The sequence below is a fragment of the Labrus bergylta genome, chromosome 18 (assembly GCF_963930695.1).
Source record: "Labrus bergylta chromosome 18, fLabBer1.1, whole genome shotgun sequence".
NCBI lineage: Eukaryota > Metazoa > Chordata > Actinopteri > Labriformes > Labridae > Labrus > Labrus bergylta.
The window spans coordinates 5,254,929-5,270,005 of NC_089212.1; the positions used below are offsets into that span (position 1 = coordinate 5,254,929).

Below are 15,077 nucleotides of genomic sequence, written 5' to 3' on the forward strand. Positions count from 1 at the left end.
GGGGTTTTTTTTTGTTTTTTGTTGAAAAAACGAGTAATGCCATCATTCACCACTCTGGGGTTTAATACATTTTCTCAATCCTACCTGCTTTAGGAAGTGTAGGCTATAGAATCTTATGTGAAATATGTTATTTAGACTAACATGTGGCTGCCTTTCAATTTACATGGCCTATGTTTCAATGTGTTGGAGTATTGTTACAGAAACCAAAGCTTGCATATGCCCTGCACTTGTTTTTGAAAGCCTCCTCTGTATAGCAGTGATCCTCAACCTGTGGTTCATTTGGGACAAGTTGATGCTCTCTTAGGTTCTACTTCGGGTAAAAAAAAAAAAAGAGCCAAAGTAATTATTTAAAAAAGGGAAACATTGTCAGCAGAATGCTTTGCAAGTCATGTCACTGTTTCCCACATAATTTAGTTAGGTTTTTTTTGCTCAATCTGAAGTCTAACACGGCTGACTGCCACTGCTGTAAATCATAACGACCTTTGGCCTTCGCTCAATTCATTGAATCTTTAAAGGTCATTCAATATAACAAATCTTGAGCTCAAATCATCTGCAGAGAAATGTTATGAAATACTGTTTCCCTAAACATTTTGATACTTTCCTAGCCCTGTAATTTCAAATCTTTGAGCTTGACATATTGCCACCAGCATTTTCACAATCTTTGCAGTTGCCTTATGAGGAAGCAGTGATGTAGCATGTCTAAACCTTTGCCGTTTGGAAAAAGGAAGCCAATGGAGAAGTGCCAGAAAGTACAGTTCCAGTGTTCACTTCGCTGGTTGCAAAGGTATCCAAAGTTTGACATTATAAATGTTTACAGCCTTTGTCAGAGGAATGTCTTTATAAAGCATCTGTTTTGATCTTATTAAACTTAAGTTATTCATGAATATACTTCCTTTTGAAGCCTACCTGTTTCCTTTTTTTTACAGTGAAGATGGCTGCTGTGTAAATATGGTTAATTGGCATACTTGCATCAGATTATTTCTGTTAAAGGTGGAAGCAATTTAAGACTAACATGCTGCTATAGAATGAGGCTAATCATTTCTCAGAGCTTCTGGCCTTAAATAGAAGAGCTGCAATTGTAAATATTGTTTTCTTACCCCACAAAGGAAGGAGGTAATCACCAGACAAATACAAATACTTTAATAATTGACTATGAGGGGATGAATAATTAAAGGCTGGTGTGTCAGTCCTCCTTCCTTCACCTGGTGGAGGGCGGCTGTGCCATCAAAGAGTCTTTCTATCTGTGGAATCCACCTGTTGTTGCCCCCACCCACCGTCTCCCTGCACCCACTGTTGATCAGTGTGGGAATATCAGCCCACCCTGATCACATGACAAAGGCTGTATTGTCTGGCTCATCTTATCCGTTCTATAGCTTGGCGCGGATCAGGACCCCTGCTCCTGCCTCTCACCCTCTCCACCCCCCTTCTCCTGCAGGTACCTCACCTTATCTGTCATAGTTGTGGAGTTTTTGGTACATGTTTATGACGTTGCTCTTCTTTTTCCTTCCTGATAAGAGCGCTCTCCACATTCCTGTGGCACAGCCGTGAAACTAATGCCACTGGAGTGTAGCGTAGTGTAGTGTAGTGTCCTCCTTCAGCTGACCGCCTGAGTGTGACCACTTAAACCCGTCCCCCTCCCTTCCAGCAACTCTACTCACCCCCTCCCGTCCACCTGAAACGTAAGGAGAAACCCGAGTTCAGGTATAGGTGTTTGCCTGCTGGTGGTGAAGGGTGGGGAAATAAAAGAGGAGGCAGAGGAATGACAAGAGGGGGGATCAGGGAGAGGTGAAGGACACTCCAAAGCTTTTATTCCTGGAGAAAACAAGCACTCACAGAGCTTTTTTCTCTTTTCTAAGCAAGAGTCTGGATTTCAAAAGGGTCGTGATGTAGAAACCTGTAATAACCAGTTTGACACCAGTCACTTCATGCTTTTTTCACCTTCACAAAGATCTTACCTGAAGCTTTCAGAGTACGTTTTTTCCCTCATCAGTGATTCAGCATTTACTCAGATCGTCTCTGTGGAGGCTAAAACAACAGCCCTGAGTTTGCTGCTAATTAATTAATCAAAGACTATCATGTGCTGGAACAGATATCCCTTCAGCCTCGCTGTGTGGCTTCCAGTAAGATATTTAGAGCACCTGACTGATTTAAGGAAGACTGTTATCTCTACTTCTAAATTTGACTATGGGAACTGAAACAGTGAAGTAAATAATGTAATGACACTACATAGCCTACTATGAAAGGGAAGTTACTCCTTCCCTAAGATGCCAATGAGATGCTTTTATTTGGACCTGAGTGAAAATGTTTGATATAGCCTATTGTGTTTTGACCTTGCATTCATCTGGTGTCCAAAGAAACAGCGTGTTTTTGGACTGAAGCACCCCTCAGCTCAGAGCAACAATTAAGAAAATAAAACAAATAGTACATAACCTGTTTAGCTGACAGACATGGTATCATCAGAAACACGACCGACACAAAAGATAGTCAAAACCTGTTAATTAATTTACGATTCGCATAAACTTTATAGGTTATAACTGTAAGATACGACCACGTTAAGTGAATTAGATGGTATGTTAGCATACCAACACACCAGACAAAAAAAACATCCCAAAGTTATGACATTCTTGCTAGCTTTAGCATTTATTTTGTCAAGCTAACCTAAAACAAGTGCTAATCCCATCAGCTTTAGCTGTAGCCTAATTTGTGTATAATGTTAATCTGCAAATGTTACCATGCTTAACTCTAAACTGAAAAACCTGTTAGCGAGCATTAGCATTTAGCTCATTCCACAACTGTGCAATAGAAGCAACAAAGCTGTTAGCTTGGCTCTAGATTTATCCTATTGTAATTCAGTGAATGGCAGCTAAGATATCCTCACCAAACTATATGATATGAGTATTCATTTTCTCCTTTTATTGTTTAAAATGTGTAATTCTGTCTGTTAGGTCTACATGAAAGCTTAAATTGCCTACATGTTAACTTAAGTCAGGTTAATTGAGGACACATCATAACAAAGTTGTGTAAACTTCAAAGGGAGACACAGAGAAAATTAGCTTTCACTGCGGCTGCCTCATTACTTGAAGTAACTGATGTAGCCTGTACCACACAGTCACATCTTTAAAAGAAAAACCTGTTGGTAAGAGATCAGTAGTAAGATAATACACTCTACTGCCTGTGTTTGTGTGTGCAAGTGTGAGTCTGTCTGTATCTGTGTGTGGGTGATCTCATTTCAAAACCTTCTGTGAGCTTAGTGCTTCTAAAGGGACACAAAGCAACCGTCTGTGCACATTTAATGTGGTTTAAAGAAACTACTTTGTTCTTCAAAAATGCATTAATTTTATGATTTTACAGGGAGATATCATGTAGGCCCACAGAAAAAAACTCAGTTACCTAATTTCCAAGCCGTATTTATCCTCAGACAATGTTAATATTCCTTTAGGTCTCATAAAATCGGGAGTGTGCCTATGTTCCCACATTTCTAAGATTTTTTTCCAAAATTAGGCCTTTTGCTCCCACATTTCCTTTTTCATAAATTTCTATCAGCTACCCTAACCCTAACCCTACCCTGTGGGAACATAGGGCTGTGGGACCATTGGGCTGTGGGAACATAGGGCTGACCCCAAGTAGGGAAACCAGGGAGAAAGGAATGGGTATGACCTGCAGGAAAGGAGCCACAGGTCGGACTTGATGCCCCACCTGGAGGACCACAGCCTCTGCACATGGGGCGCTACGCCATGCATCCCACATATACTTTCTATCTTTGTATCGATGGCCATCTTTCCATTGCTGCTGTCATGGCATCACTGATTTGTGGAAGTTCAGATGTGCTCTTTCATGACACCTTGTCCAATAAGGGAATTTGAGACAGTATTTAAACGGGATGTTAATTTAACAGGCACACATGATTTGTGACTGATTTCGTAAAGGGAAGAATGTTAAAAGAGCTTAGCTGAAAGCATTCAAAATGTATTTTTGTGCTCTTTTCCAGAGTGATTCAAAGTAAACAAGCAAGTAACAAATCATTGGCTTAACCCAAGGATCCATTTCAGGATGCTTTAGAGTTTTACAAGTGATTTTTCAGCAGATTGCATGATGATGTTTTTAGAGGCACACAGTGAGCAAAAGGGGGCACACGAGAAACAGAGCAGAAACATCCCAAAAGAATCAAGGTAAGGACCAGAGACAAAAGAGACCAAACAACTTGAAATATGTTTCTTTCTTTGATCAATAAGCAACCTGCCGTTAATCTGTGAGCGGTGCAGCAAGCTGGAGAAACAAACCTCCGGGTTGGGGAAATCCCTTCACCTGCCAGACATGTCGCTAATCCTCTAGTTTGAAGAGGAACAGACACACAGACAGACAGACACACACACACACACACACACACACACACACACACACACACACACACACTTACACTTTTTCTTTGTAATACCTTCATCAGCTTGTTCTTTACAAATTTGACTCATCATCCCAATACAAACATATGCAGTGTTAAGATTCCCTCTTGATTGATCACATAGGCCTACATGTTGACACTTGTTACCCTGTAGGAGTCTCTGAGTTTTCTCCGTGGAGGGGACATTGCCTATGTGAGCAGGAGTTTGTGCTTTGATTTGATTTGATTAGCACTGTCCTTCTTTGTCAGCTGTGAGAACGGGGCACATTTGTGTAGTGAACGTGGAGATCAGGATCAAATGAGACGCACTGGAAAGAGCTGAGCAGGTGGGAGGGATGGAGGGAGAGAGAGACAGAGAAAGGATGAAAGAGGATCGAAGGGGATACCCTGCAAATCCACACATCAAATCCACACATCCGGAGAGGAGAATGTCAAAGGAAACAAGAGAGCAGCACAGGCTCTGCTGAGTGTTCTTGACATATTTGAAAGAAAATAGTTTGTCACCATATTTGATTTAAAACGCTATACATGTCCCCTGTAACTCTGGTTACCACTTTCACCTTTTCTTTAGACATGTGACTCTCCTTCAGGTCATGAGGAATGACTTTGTCGTTCACAACATGCAATCATACAGACAGTTTGGATGTTTATCGTAGGGTGTCACTGTTAATCAGCCGTAGATCTTGTTTCATTCTTTTCAAATTCAAGGTAATAAAGGTAGTAACAATTTTAGCCTATATACTCTTAAAAATAGAGTTTCTGCCTTACCAAACTAGAAAAATATCTCAGAAAAGATCCTAGGAAATTGAAGGCTTCACCTCCCGTACTACTTTTCAAGATGATAGGAAACTTAAGTAAGCCTGCATTCTTCGAACACAGTTTTCTGCTGGAAACTAAAAGGGAAATCTTCGTTTCCATTTCTCTAAATGTGAAAGAATTCCTTTAAAGATAAAGCAGTTCATCGCTAATGTGCTTAAAGAAACAAGGGCACGGGCTCTTATTAGGTGTTTAATCCTTTTCTTAATTATCTTAAGGTGACCTGCAGTTGTAGAAACTGGCTGAAGAACTATTCTAGTACGCCCTAAATAGTCCAGATAGGTTTGTGTTGTTCTTATAGCCTGAGGCTTCCTACTTTTAACTCAGGTAGAACAAGGTAAAGCTGAATTTAGCAGCTGAATGTTATTTGTAGCAACAGTGAGCTGGGATTTGGGGTTCCCAGGGCAATATAACACGATGAAGGGATAGCTTAAGTATTGAATACACCACATGGCAAATCTCTCTCTTGTTTCATGTATTTTATATCTTATTTTTATGCTTTGAAAAATCTTTGCACACCTGAATGTGTGGCAGGTGCATCAGAGGAGGGTTAAACTTAAAAGACAATGAGGCTCCCACAGGTTGTCTCACTTTAAGCTGACATGTTTATTTCTTATTATTTGATCAAGCAACAGGTACAGCTTTTTTTATGAAAATGTATTTTCTTATAACAAGGGAAAAAACATGCTGGGTAGTGACGATATGTTCCCATGTATATGAAGCAAACGATTTGTTTCCTGGTGCTGTATACTTGTGTCACTGAGTTTCAACATCATTGTTTTTACTTTGATGGGGTTGATCTGTCTTTTCTCCAAGAGAGAAGTGGTGAGAACTTTTATATATGTTCGAGGTCGTTGTCGGTGAAAATACCCTTTTATATTTTGGACTTGCTTCAATGCTTGGATGGGCTTTATCAGATCTGCTTCACTGACTTGCAGACCCTAATCTGTCCTTATCTTTGAAAACACTGCTTCTGACTGCTTCTTCTTAAAACCAAAACACGTTTACTTTGTGGATATTTTATAATGCCAAAGCTCTATTTTTATAACATCAGTTTATTTTTTATCTTAACTATCTGATGTACCAATAATCTCCCCTACCACATTATTACGGCTTTTTATTGCTTAACAGGAAGTTACCTTCATTCACTTTATTCATTTGTTGATGTTTTTCCTTTGTTAACAAATGTAATTAGATTGCTTAATTAGAGTCGCCCTTCAGATATCTGTCTAGTAACAAACATTAAACAAATTAATGTATTGTTTTATGTTTTTTTTTCTAGTGCACAGTAATAGCTGAGAAGTATGCGGTTCATTATGACGAAGTGATGTGAAGAAATGATTGTGAAAATGGATATGAAATACAGCAGGAAGTATTTGCAATGTTTGTTTTGTTGTTATTGACAACCCAATATGTGGAAGAAACAAAACAATGCGAATAGTCAAGACATTAAGCATTAGTTCACAGCAGTGAATGGAGAACTGAGATAATCAAAGGTAATTGTCAGTTGTTCTCTGGGCGTTTCCTGATCTCAGTAATGTGACGTTCTCACACCTGAAGCGTCGGTCTTCTAACCCAAAGTTTTAAACATACTAAATTTCAGGTTTCAAGAAGCATAAGGTTCAATATTCTTTAGGATATATCTTACATAAATACCCCAGATTCTCAGATTCTTGTGAAATGACAAGGTACTATGTAGCACTGAATAACGACCAACACACATCGTTTCAAGCAGTCACTATGACTGACACCCAGTGGTGATACTAGAGTCTGTTGGGGCCCAAGGCATATATCAGTTGAGGGGCCCTCCAACCATCATATCTGCCAGTGTCCCACCACTTACTCTTCTTCTTCTTCTTCTTCTTTTACTCTTTCCTTTTCCTCTCTTACAGGCGGATAATTCCTCTTCATTTTTCTCTGTTGACTTTCATTTACAAACTTTTGGTTTTCACAGCAATAATTCATGCAACGCTTAACAGGGCAAGGAGAGTGAGTGCTGTCAGATGGGGCCTCCTTAGGGAGGTTTCCTACTGTCATTGCAAAATTTGCACATGCTTTGGTTTAAGTTTGTCGGCCTTCAGGGGCCCCAAGCAGTTGGCTGCCTTGCCTGTTGAAAAGCAGGTAAGGCTTCTCTGGTGATACTGATGAATCAGAAAGTTGTTGTACCACTAGCTAACTAGCTTTACATGCACTGACGTTGTCATTGCACAAGGATCCAATAATCTTGGGTTTTAATGTCTCTTTAAGAATATTTAACCTTGTGCTTTTGGAGACCTTGGTTGAATTACACCGTCATACATAATCACGAGTGTGCACAGGACTTAGTTAAGATTTTCTCCTGCAGAGATTGTGTTGGTTTATCTGGAACTGTAGACCACTGAGAGCAGGTTATTACAGACTGTGCAAGCATCCATAGCCTAACTTTAAATTAGGGCCAGTTTCCAGCTCTGTAATTGGCTGAGTGGATTGATTCCGCTTGTGTTTATCCAACACTTGAATGTGGAGAGTCTTAGCTAAGGGAACGTGTTTGCTTGAGCCAAAATGGATTAAGAGTCCGCTGGTGGCAGTTGGTACAAAATTCAAGCAGGAGTCTTTTCCTTCAATCACTCATTCTCTTGATTTTATGATTTTCTGTCATAATGGATTCCAGATCCAAATGGCTGCACAACTCCCAATATGTGGAGACCGGAGAGAGAAATCTCAGGATGGAAAGACCTTTAATACAGATAAAGTGTGATATTATGGAGTCTGTCCCAGAGGAGTTTACTGTCTCATTAACCATAGACGGTCTTATGATAAGTTGGAAGGTCACTGCTTGGGACCTGTCCCCCTTTTCATTTCATGTTTAATAAAAATAAAATATCTTTGTCCATTTAAAAAAAACATGTTAACAAGGACCTTTCCAATTAAACATCCATATTTACCAATATTTATTATTACCCAGATTTAACATTAACTGAACAATTACACCGTAACATTTCTCTTATGAACAAAATGCCCGCATGATTCATTCCACTTTCAATGTCAAACGTTTTCAGAGAGGATTTGAGAAGAGGAAGCTGGATGCTGAATTTAAGGATGTTTACAGAAGCTGATAAAAATTCTCAGAGTACACCACATAAGACTTAATTTTAATGTCATCACAAGAACTAGAGCCAAGCTGCTAGCATTATAACATCCCCAAGGGGTGTGGGAACCCCTGAGCACGGGTCCAAATAAATAACCCCAACTTTAGTGTTTATTCTAGCTTCACCTTCAGACAGCAAGCAAAAACACCATCTCTCTGTACATTTTATTTCATGAGGAAAACAGCAACACAAACGTCCTGGAAAGGCATCTCATAGGCAGAAAATGTCCATTTCATTTGCATGGGCCATTATGTCGGCCATTGTACTTGTGTTTACAGTCCTCATGCAGCTGAAGTCTGCTCCCTCTTGGTCACTGCAGTGTCATTCCTGCACTCCTTGGTGTCTACGTAGTCACTGATTGAGGGAAACCCAACCCTCTGCTCCATCCATCGGGCGACACTAAGCAGCTTCTTTTCCTGGAGCACAGGGCCGATAAGCTGCAAGCCAATGGGAAGGCCCCGTCTTGATAAAGCCGTTGGCACAGACACGGCTGGGAGACCTGAGGAGAAAAAAAGGGAGAGCTTAGGGTAGAGGTAATGATGAGGATGTTGAGGTTTTTTACAGGTTAATTTGGAGGCTGATTAAAGGCAGGAGAAAGTTTGACTGAATGTAAACACACTTCTGAGTTACACTTCAATCTCCCATCAGTAGACAGAGAGAACTGGCTACTTCCTCTTTAACTATGTCCTTTATTCTTTGTCTTTCATATAGGATAGGAACAAACGTGATGAACTGTTCTGTGTGAAAGGTGTGAGTCTAACTTCCTGTATCCTCCCAAGCTTGTTCATGTGCATTAACAGTTCTTAGTTTTCTCTCTCTCCGTACCTGCCATGTTGACGGGCTGGGTGAAGACGTCCTCCTGCGCGCTGCGTGTTCGGTTGTCTTCCTGCTTGAAGTCAGAGTAGGCTGCTGCATCGGTTAGAGTGGTGGGCGTGAGCAGGATGTCTACACCTGAGCTGAAGACATGCTTGAAGTCATCTGAGATCAGCCGGCGGACTTTCTGAGCCTTCACGAAGTAGTGCTCGTAGTTCCTGGCAGGAAAAAAAAAAGGGCCAGGATGAAATTGAATGAAGTCAACTTGGGAATGACCAAATGTGCTTCTGACTGAAGGATTAATGATGAGAGTTTCTGAGAATCTTACTGTTTGAGTAGGAAGAAGTTCCCAGAGAGTATTCTCCCCCTCACAACGTCGTTAAAGCCCTCATGTCGGGTCACAGAATACATGGCCTCCGTCGAGCTGTCGACTGCACTACGATGACCTGAGAGATCAGAGATGTAAATGTACTTATTTTCTTTTGTATGTGGCAAATATTTCAAATATTTCAGACCCTACTGGCATGCACTGGGCTGCCTGCAACATCATACGTGGGAGAAAAAATAACACACAAACTATAATGGTCAATGATGCAAGTGAAAGCAACTACCTTGTTGTAGTAAAAGGAGGCTGGTGCCTTCAAGAGGAGGAATAATTGAATGTTTCTAGTTTTAAAACAGCATATTCTTCTTAAATAACAAGGTCTCTGTAGGGCTCTTTTCTTTTATGTCAAATACTAATCTGGTTGGCAATGCCAAAATTAAGCAGTTAAGAAATATTAAATCCAGGGTCTGCATCTTTTAGAGGGCCAACGAAGGGTGCATCTGGTGCATCCTTTTTTGGCCAAACAGATCCTGAGATACATTGTGTGCAGAGTGAGCAGCCGAGTAATACACTTTCTAATGTAAGTCATTTGTTTACACTCAGTTGAAGAGCTAATCTACTCATTTCAAAGAACAAAAAGGCCTCGAAACATCAAATCATCATTATAATAATAGGATATGTTGCTTGATGTCGGCAGCATTAGATAGTTCCTGTGCAGCTGTTGAGGTTGCTAGGCGACAGGGGAAGCACTTGGAAACTAAAAAGGTGAGGGCGGGGACAGCTGGTGACACAAACGGGGAACCGTCCTTAGATAAGACCGTCTCATTTCAGATCAGTCTGAGGGGTCTACACAGCCTACAAAGGATGCTACCCCTGAACTGAGACACCTCAATAGTCTCTGTGATAATGTGTTTAGAGTCAAAGCACAGGCTGAAGAAATGTATCGAGCCTTTGAGTCAACAAGACAAATATATTGAAATATGTCCTAAGTATGAAACAAAGTAGAATACTTGAATACTGGACTTTCCCTTTAAGGGGGAAGAGAAAACTGGTTCATACCGAATTCTAGGCCATCAAAGCGGGCCATGTTGGATGCCACCTCAGCGTGGCATAGGACGTGGTAGCACACGATGGAGTACTGGGTGTGGGGGAGGGACACCTGCTCCACTCGAGCCCCCGCCCGCTCAAACATGTCAGCGACACGACTCCACTGTGTCAGAGTCTCCTCAGACAGCCCTGGGGCGTGGTACTCCTGACAGACATTTTTATAAAAGGACACACAAATCAATGTTTTCCAATTCACTGTGAGGTTTTCAAGAGTTAGGATTCAGAGCCATCTTCATGTGCATGTAATGAAGTCCACAAGGAAGATTATTTAGTAACACTGCCTCTAATTAGACATGTACTTTTTAAAGTGGTTTGAAAATGCCCTTGAAATACTTAGATCTTTGATGATTTAAGTGACTTTTGAAGTACTTGTGCCAGTGAGGTGGAGATACTGGAGAGGAGTTAGAGGTCTTAACTCACCTTAGGGATGCCCACACAGATGTTCTTGACATCAAAGTCTTCAGGTAGTTCTGTTATTGTTGACGCTGCAGGAATTGTTGTTGAGTCTCTGATATCAAGGCCTTGGAGGATACCTGTGTGACATGCCAACAAAAAGCGCGGGTTAGCTCCATTATTGGAGGTAAAACCACGGGTCTGGATAAATAAAGACTTGTGTGCCAGTTAAGAGAAATGGTGTCAAGTATTAGTTACAGAAGTAGTTTAATGAATAAGTTCCTGCACGTTTTTACTGAAGATAAAGGAGTGATGTGCATCAAAACAATTTCATTATTATTATTATTATTATTATTAATAATAATAATAATAATAATAATAATAATAATAATAATCAATAATATGTCCATAATAACAAAGTGCAATATTGAAACAAACAGTGCAATAATCTTGAAAATGTGTGTACATATTCCATCTGACTGTTATTTGTGTAAATATTTCTTGTACCTATTATTGAAATCTTACTTACATTCCTATTCTATTTGATTAATGTTTTTATTACTATATTTCTACAGCTATATTATATATTTTGGAGCAACTGTAATGACCAAATTTCCCTCTGGGATTAATAAAGTATTTCTGATTCTGATTCTGATATTACTTCACCATGTGTGATTGAATTTACAGCTCTTTATTTGAAGGAGGAAGCTGGAAAATGATGGCCATATTCCTTACTGAAGGACAACATGCCTACAACAGTGTTACATCAGTTCATGATTGGTCTCCTACCTAAGACAGTGGCTGCATCGCTGACACTGCGGGTCATGATGCCTGGGACGTCCATGGAGTTGACCAGGGGGATGAGACCGTGTCTGGACAGCAGGCCGTAGGTGGGCTTCAGAGCTACAACGCCACACAGCGCTCCAGGGTTACGAGTAGAACCGCCCGTGTCTGAACCCACAGCCCTGCCAAGTGATCACCGAGGAGCCGGTCAATATGAATTTTGAGATCAAACTTGTTCTTTTGTTTTTTTTCTTTGAAGATGAAGTAGGACCCTTACAGGTAGCTGGTGAGTGAGGCTACAGCTGCAGCACTTCCTCCAGAACTTCCTCCAGTGACGACCCAATCGGAGTCTGGCTGTGCCCCGGTCTGCTCTCTGAAGGGAGCGGCGTAGCTCCAGGGGTTTCTCACTGGACCAAAAGCGCCGTCAGTACTGCCCGCACTGAGAAGAATAGAAAAAGAATTAAGAAATCAGAAAATTACAATCAGTCATATTAAAAGTGGATTCCACATTTCTCTCTGTAACTGTACACACGTGTAAAAGCTTCATCAAGATATTAATCAATCTAATTCAGACTAAACTCTATTCTGACATTGTTAGAATGGATCTACCCCATAGCAAACTCATCCATGTTGGTCTTCCCAACGAGAACAGCCCCTTGATCAAAGAGCTTCTGGACCATGGTGGCATTGTAGGGCGGAGTGTAGTCTGTAGAGAAAGCAACAGCAGGTTTTCAATGTCTTGGCACAGAGAGAAAACTACGATGGAAGAACTTTCACTGAGGTTCACACAAACCTTTCAGCATCCTGGACGCACACGTCGTCCTGATGTTTTCTGTGCAGAAGTTGTCCTTTGCTGCAAATGGGATTCCATCCAGAGGACCTTTGGGCTTACCTGCAGGAAGACGAGATTAAACGGTAACACATGTGCCTCTACAAAGATGACCTTTAAAAAAAAACACTCACTTGAACACACCTTGGAGGAGTCTCGTTTCCGCTTCTTGAGCCTGCTTCAGTGCCAACTCCTCAGTCACAGTGATGTAAGCATTAAGATGTTGTGTTTTCTTGATGCGGTTCAGACACTTCCTACAGAGCTCTGTTGGGGAGACTCTTCCCTCCCTGAGCGCCAAAGACACCTTTAATAAACAATGAGGAAACAGCTGTGGGTTAATATAAACAACGGCAGTGTTTGTGCGAGTATGACAGTGAGTCAGGATCCAAACAAACTGAAATAGTAAAGGGGAATCTGTTCATATCAAGCTCATTACTTACACATGCCTTATGGGGCTGCACAATAAATCACAGTTTTATAATTATCCCAATATGAGCTTTCACCATACACACATTACAAAAATCTGAGTCTATCGCAATAAATAAGAAAATAATTTGATGTAAACACACACTGCTTTCTCATTCAGCATGTTTACATTTTATGCCCTCACAATCCTCATGCTGTCAGATGAAACTCAAGCCAACTATCAGCTATACCTCAGAGTAAATGCTTAAAATGTAATGGTAAAAAAAGAAGCTTAATTTACTCTGGATTGACAAGAAGCATGGTGCAAACAGCTTTATTTATTTATCAGACATTTATCATCATTATGAAGCATGAAATAGATTAAAGTTCAAAATAAGTAAATTACGGTTGTAAGATTCAAATGTCAAATGGCCGTATTCAAGCATACACAAACTCACAGCTTTTGTTTGGAATAACTTCCTGTATTTTTCACATCGAAATAAACAACCGAGAAATAAAAGATATCACAATGTCACTTCAATTAAAGAAAGACTTTCTTTACTATACGGCCAACAGGGTACCTGGTGCCCAGCCTCTACGTTCTCAGATGAACATGCCATGAAAAATGAATCAAAACTCCTCTGCACACTGAAAATAACTTTACTGTATTTTATCGCTCACAATAAAATACAGTAAAGTTATTTTCAGTATCAAACTCAGACTCAGCTTTCTTTACTATATTTAAGGTCAATTTTAGGTTTTACAGCTTCCTTTTTCTATTCCATTATATGGATATGCATCATATCATAAAATAATATGTTTCTAATGTACAAAGAGAAATGGTCTGTAGATATTTGGTGCAAACCAAAACTAAGAACATACTGTCTCATAAAGGATTGCTACAGCGTAGAAGCCTATGCTAAATTTAATTTAACCAAAAGACAAAGATCCCTCTGCGCTCAGCTACGTTCAGGAACATTGCCTTTAGGCAGGTTTAATTCCCTTCCAGAGGAAGATCGAGTTTGTTTGTTGTGAGTTAGGAGAAACTGAAAAGGAGATTCACTTTTTGTTTTACTGCCCGATGTACGCTGACACCAGGGATGTTCTTTTGAAAAGAATGTCTTCAATGATACACACCACTTTATTATGGACCAGTATTCAGTTTATGTTGGTTTCTTTTGGCTAGAGGATTATGAAAAACTTGAGTTGTGTTTTAAAAAAGGAACCTTTGTTACAGCAGATTTTGTTTGTAAAGCCTGGGGAAAAAAGACACAACACGCTGTTTAAGACTGAACTGTGACAGGAGCCGGCAACTTTGTAATGTTATGATTTTTAAATGTGAACCACTGCAACTGAATTCTTTGGTGTCTTATAAGCCCATGAGGGTCGGACACTTTGTGTGCATGACACCAAAATAAATGAATCATCATCAATAATCATCATCATATTAAAGTACGTCTGAATTTAGTTTGATCTTTTGCTTGTTTTTCACTATTATAGTCATTTTAACATCGTTTTACAATTATAGTGTCAATACTGCAAAATGAAAAGACAAACCCATCAGTTAAAGGAACATAGTGTTGTTCATTATAGAGACTGTTAACTGAACACAAATGTATTTCTCTGGAGACTTTAAAGCCAAAATGTTGAGCAGGTTTTTTTCCTCTCTAGTTTTTTTGTTTTTTATGCACATTTATGCAGTTTAACTTCCATGACTGTGTCCAGAATATATAATACAGTCTTCAAAACGTTCTTGACAATATCTCAGACAAGCAGAAGTAGCACAGACACTAATATATTTCACTTCTGTTGTGAACTTTCAGCAGAAAATGTGAACTAAATGCAGCACAAACACAGTCAAACAAAGGCTCGTAGAACAGGTGAACATCCGCACTAACCTCTCTTATTGTCAGGCCGAGCATGTTTGTAGAAATTCTGTCAAAACCTTTTAAAAATGAAAACAACCTTCGTAAAGTGTGCAGCACAAGCAGGCTGCCATGTTTGTTTCGGTCATCGGGAGTCTAACAGCAGCTTCTGTGATTGGACAGTGGTCGTAGAAGGTGCCCGCTGATTGGTGGA

General features: G+C 40.1%; 1 protein-coding gene across 2 annotated transcripts; it reads right to left on the minus strand.

Moving 5' to 3' along the window:
- Window positions 1-8,114: 8,114 nt before the first annotated feature.
- qrsl1 (glutaminyl-tRNA amidotransferase subunit QRSL1) lies at window positions 8,115-15,049 on the minus strand. Of its 2 annotated transcripts, XM_020660936.3 has the most exons (11): window positions 14,897-15,049; window positions 12,738-12,897; window positions 12,558-12,656; window positions 12,374-12,470; window positions 12,042-12,203; window positions 11,771-11,946; window positions 11,009-11,121; window positions 10,541-10,733; window positions 9,485-9,602; window positions 9,169-9,374; window positions 8,115-8,842 (listed from the first exon to the last, which is right to left on the minus strand). In XM_020660936.3, exons 1-11 carry the CDS (start codon window positions 14,918-14,920, stop codon window positions 8,625-8,627), a joined length of 1,566 nt encoding a protein of 521 aa, XP_020516592.2. In that variant the 5' UTR covers window positions 14,921-15,049; the 3' UTR covers window positions 8,115-8,624. The 2 variants fall into 2 exon arrangements, with proteins under 2 accessions (XP_020516592.2, XP_065822191.1); XM_065966119.1 differs by lacking the exon at window positions 14,897-15,049 and having other exon boundaries at window positions 12,728-12,865.
- Window positions 15,050-15,077: the final 28 nt, after the last annotated feature.

Excerpts from the sequence above, each read along its gene's own strand:
- qrsl1 (XM_020660936.3), bottom strand. The coding sequence starts at position 14,920 with ATGCTCGGCCTGACAATAAGAGAG. Across the intron at positions 11,122-11,770 it reads CGATGCAGCCACTGTCTTAG|GTATCCTCCAAGGCCTTGAT; the intron begins GTAGGAGACCAA and ends CATGTCACACAG. Across the intron at positions 9,375-9,484 it reads AACTTCTTCCTACTCAAACA|GAACTACGAGCACTACTTCG; the intron begins GTAAGATTCTCA and ends TTTTCCTGCCAG.